General features: G+C 34.8%; 1 protein-coding gene across 1 annotated transcript; it reads right to left on the bottom strand.

The window, feature by feature from the left end:
• Positions 1-832: 832 nt before the first annotated feature.
• Positions 833-1,759, bottom strand: LOC140334723 (olfactory receptor 8D1-like). Its single transcript, XM_072416963.1, has one exon. It carries the CDS (start codon positions 1,757-1,759, stop codon positions 833-835), a length of 927 nt encoding a protein of 308 aa, XP_072273064.1.
• Positions 1,760-5,579: the final 3,820 nt, after the last annotated feature.

Here is a 5,579-nt window from a genome sequence, read left to right as displayed (position 1 = left end):
GTTATCACATCTACGTACTTCCCTGAATTAAATAATTAATTCTTTCCTTTCACCAATGTCATCTTCATTTCTAATTATTCCACTAGAAATTGTAATGGTAGATTGATGACTTTCTTCAAATTTGAACAACTAGATAAATCAATGTGGTTAGTGTCCCACATTCAAAATGTTTAAAGTCAAACTTCAGAAAAACTTATTGTGCCCTCTTCCCTTTTTGTGCAAGATACATAACAACAAGTTATTGTAATTTTTCCAAACCCAATGTAAAAAATAACCTTTTGTTTATATGTTTTTTGTTTTTTTTTTAAGAACAGGTGCCTATTGGAAGATATCTATACTATTTCCCAGAATCTCCAGAGACAACCATGGATATTTTCTTCTGATCATCATAGGTTATTTCACAGACAGCGAGAGTGGGAATAGAGAGCAAAAAAAAAGTATTTGACTGAAATGGATTGAAGTGCTGAATCTGATATGATGGTTGGTTAGAATTTCAAACAAATGATTTTAAGATATGTAGAGTATAATTCTAGCCCAGTATGTTCTGAAATGCAGGTGAAGTTTAGTAGAAGCTGCATGATGATATTTATTGCACATTTTTAATGAACCTGTTTTGATAAAGTAGGTTATTGACATTTAATATATATTCAATAAATAAAATAAATATACAATAAATATGAAATTTTTTATTATGGTTAAACATCCCAAGAGATTATCTGTACTTTCCTCCCACTATTTAGACCATGTGTGCTTAGTGTTGGAAGAATAAAAAGGCTTTATACTGTGTGAACTTCTTTTCTTTAATTCACGGCAAGGAGAAGGTATTTTATATTTAGTACTTTCCTATTAATTTCCACAAAGAACTCTTCACTTCTTTGTTCCGTATACTATATATCAGAGGGTTCAGCATGGGGACCACTGTGCTGTAAAAAACTGTTAAGATCTGTTCCAGAAGTTCATAGTGATCTGATGGTGGAATCATATACACAGATGCAGCTGATCCATAGTAGATGACCATGACAATGAGATGGGATGAGCAGGTGGAGAAGGCTTTACTTCTGCCATCCTTAGATTTAATGCATAGTATAGCTCTGATAATCTTGACATATGACATCAAGTTGCACATGACTGGCAAGAGTGCAAATACCAAAATGTCTATATACATGACAATGTAAAACATTTGAGTCCCACCACAGGAAATGTTGATTAAAGCCTTGACATCACAGAAGAACTGGTGAATTGTGACAGAAGAACAGAAGATCATTTTCAGGGTGGAACTTGTCATCAAAGATGAATTTACAGCCCCACAAATCCAGGTGACCATTATAAATAATATGCAGATTTTCTTATTAAGTATTCGATGATAGTCTAAAGGGTGGCAAATAGCAACATATCGATCATACGCCATTACAAATATAACCAAGTTCTCACTAACGGCTACAAAAAGGAAAAAGTATATCTGGATAAAGCACTGTGAGAAGGATATGGTGTTATTCCCAGAAAGTAAAATGTAAAGGAGTTTGGGAACAGTAACAGTTGTGTAACAAATATCAATAACGGATAAGTTGCAGAGAAATAAATACATTTGAGTGTGCAAATGACGATCCAAACATATCACTGTAATGATAGTGAGGTTTACCAGAATTCCAATAAAATAAATTAGGAAAAATAAGACAACATTAAATATATAAAATGTATTATTACCTTGCATGAAGGATGGAAGAATGATGAATTCTAGCATAGATGTATTGCTTTCCATGGCATATCTGTATCTTTTTTTAGAAAGAAAAAGTATTTATTAGAAAAAAGGAGGATTAATAGATAATTGTATACATTTGCTTTGTATGCATATGCAGAAATATATTAATAGTTTGTTTGTAGCAGGCATAGAAATGGAAAGATCAGTACCTTGTGTACAAAAAATTAGGTTTATTCCCTCACAAGTATATATTTTTTCCAAAATCTGGTTTAAAAAAGATTTTACTGTACCAAGCTAAATTAGCTTTAATTGGTAAACTGTTGACTACTGACTAAACTTACTTTAATGAACACATATCACTGGGGAACGCATTTTTTGTTGAGTTAGATCTTACACTTGTTTTTTTACAAACTTTTGGGTGGTGAATCCAGAAATGACCCAAGTTTGCTATCACATCTAGTTTTTACCATACAGGGTACCCTCCATTTTTGTCAAAAAACATACAAATTTTACATACGATGAAAAAATAATGAAATAATAAGGTAAAAATGTTTTCTTATAGCTTTTCCTGGAGTGTTCAGCGTTAGGACAATCCCGCCGGATGCTCCAACAATAATCAGCCATCATATGTGCATCCCATCTACCCTGATACCGTCCTTCCATGACCTTCAAATCTTTGTGGAATCGTTCACCTTGCTCATCACTGACTGCACCAAGGTTTTCCGAGAAGTTAGAAAGATGGCTATGCAGAAAATGCACCTTGATGCTTATATTGCAACCAAGCATTTTGTAGCTCTCCAAAAGTTTCTGGACAATTTCTGTGTAATTATTTGCTTGTGTGATTCCAAGAATGTCCTTGACAATGGCTTTGAATGATAACCAAGCATTCTTTTCGACTTCTGACATTGTCCTGATGAAATGTTCATCTTTGATGAGATACCGAATCTGTGGACCATCCAACACGGCCGTTATTTTTTTAAATGACGGGCTAGGAAATGCCAAAATGAGGTACTTGAAACATTCTCCTTCAGTTGGCAAAGCTTTAATAAACTGCTTCATCAGACCCAGTTTCATGTGCAGAGGTGGGAATATATTATTCTATCTATCAACAAGTGACTCATGTAGAATGTTTGGATCACCTGGTTTTAATGCAGATCATGGAGGCCAATTCCTTTCCACCCAATGCCTCTCATGAGCTCTGCTGTCCCACATGCACATATAACAGGGATACTTGGTGTATCCGCGTTGCTGACCAAGAAGGAAGCATACCATTTTAAGGTCAACACAGATAACCCAATTGTGTTGGTGATATTGCAACAACTCAATGACTCTCTTTCTGTCTGCATATTCTTCACAAAGACAAACTGAATGGCCAATTGTGACTGATCCAAATATATTGCCATTGTGAAGGAGGACACACTTTGAGCTCCAATTTGAGCTATCGATGAATAGTCACCATTCAGTTGAGTTAAAGATTGGAATTCCCAATTCCTCCATTAAACCAGGTATGTTATGGTAAAACACAAAGCCACTGTCAGTTCTAAAGTACTGCAGAAATGCAATATCTGTTGTTTGAAAGTACAATACCTTTGTTCCTTTTGAATTTGTTCTTTCTGAATCCTTCGATAGTCTCAAATCACATGCTAAATCACTCAACTCATGCTGATCAAATCCCTTACGAACAAAGTACTCTTCAATTTCAAACTCTTCATCATTGTTGTCACCTAGTTCATCACCATAATCATGTTCTTCAAGAGAGGGTAGTGTAACAAAAACCAGCACTGGGATTTCATCTGAATGAGCCACTGGGTGTATAGCTGATGGTAGACTAGAGTACTCTATGTTACTTTTTTTTGTTATATACTGAAGTTTTCACTATACAAAAGTAACAGTCACTGAAATAATCTCCTGGCTCTCGCCAAACCATAGGTATACCAAATGGCATCTTATCACGTCTGGCATCTTAAGCTTAAAAATTGTCAACAAAATATTTGTTTGAAATTGTTCCCCAGTGTATATTCAAATAAATACAATACATGTATTACCTTACACAAATGTTCTACAACATTATATAAAGTGATAGCCTTTTTAATAGATAAATCAATAAATTGCTATGTCCTCAAAATAATAGAATTTATCAAAAAGAACCTTTATAGATCAGGTAAACCACAAAAGGAAAGGCAGAACAGGGATTTGCTGGCATATAAATACTTAAAACTTCAAAGTTTTGTTCATTGTTTTCCCAGTATCCAGTATCGTTAAAAAGTTATGAGACAAACAAGGTAAAACATTGTGCTATTTGTTCAACATGGAGTAATCACTGTATCGCATACACACTAGATGGAGCTTAATTATCCAACTTTCCAAACACTTGATGTTTTAAGGGAATAAATAACAAAGTTACTTATAACAATGCCAAATAGCTAACCTTTGTGATGATCAGATAGCATGGAATGCTAGGGAGATATGTGCATCACAGCGTTGGATGGGCAGCAAAAAAGTGGACAGAGATGTAATTGGTTTGAAACCTAGCAAGTGCAGATTTGTAAAGAGACTCCTACTGGTACCTCTGATCAGAGAAGTAGTCAGAAGAGGGGTTTCCAATAAGTGTATCAGAACAGTATAGATTTCTGTCGTGTGCCAACAACCATCCATACTGACAGGCATTCACTACATCATTATTGTTCTGTACAGTCTGTGAAGATAACCCAGCAGGTCCATGCACTACAAGCTACCTGTACATAACTACAAGACCAGTCACCCTGCACAAGCAGAGAGGGCAGCAGTAACTGGTTTGTGTTACAGGAAATTCTGGCATAGAGACAAAGTTCCACACAATATTACTACACAAATCTGGAAGAATAACACAAAGCAATTCAAAATGTCGGTAAGAATACACAATGATCTGATATTTAGTTCAGGAAAATATTTACATTGACTCTTACCATTGCTCCATGATAAGCAAAGTCTGCTTGAAACTTTCTTCTTTGTATGCCTTGGAGATTGTTAGAAATAAAAATGATAGCCGACTCACAAAAGCTGTGCAGCAGCTTCTATATATATTATAAATAAAATCCTACTCATACTGTTGAACTGGGCTCTGTGGAAATACAGAAAAGCCATCTGGGAAACCACAATAATAGAATCACTTAATTGTAACTTTACTAAAGACACTTCACACTTCAGTCCCTTGGCATTACAAACAAATAAAAGTTTCTCGTTCTTTTCTGTGAATATAGTTTCCATATTTTAATTTCTTATCAAACTTTTTTTTCTATTATAATATATATTGTAAATAGTCTTATTATTAACTATGGATTAACAAAAGTTTTATAACTTTATTATTAATAGAGAGAGAGAGAGAGAGAGAGAGAGAGAGAAAGAGAGAGAGATAGATTCTTCAATAACCCCACAGTGCTGTTATAAATTGGATTGCAATGGTAGTTTTGCACAAACATGCCTATGTCACACCTCAAAACAAATGTCCTGTTATAAATTGTCTTTGTTACATAGACTAAATTGATTTTCCAAAAGATGAGAAAACATTGGTTTTCTAAAGGGTGTTGAAAATCCTTACTCCATTAGGTATTAGTTAAAAAGAAAATGATAAAACATTTTTCTATGACATGGTTGTTTATTTATTGTTTTTAGTTGGGGGTACTATGCACCCTTGTACTCAATCCCTAGGATGAAGGAGCACATATCTAGGGGTTCCCTTACTAAAAAAGGCTTTCAAATTCCAATAAACCCCCCACCTGTAGACTTCCACAACACAGGGTTTAGGTTTCGGGGAAGATATTCTCTCCCCCAACATTGTCCCTTGCCACCATGAAGTGGGGTGCATGGGTGGAAATGGCTTTATGATTATCATCCTTAAATT

This window comes from Pyxicephalus adspersus, chromosome 7 (genome assembly GCF_032062135.1).
Source record: "Pyxicephalus adspersus chromosome 7, UCB_Pads_2.0, whole genome shotgun sequence".
Lineage (NCBI taxonomy): Eukaryota > Metazoa > Chordata > Amphibia > Anura > Pyxicephalidae > Pyxicephalus > Pyxicephalus adspersus.
This window is presented reverse-complemented; position numbering and strand designations above follow the sequence as displayed.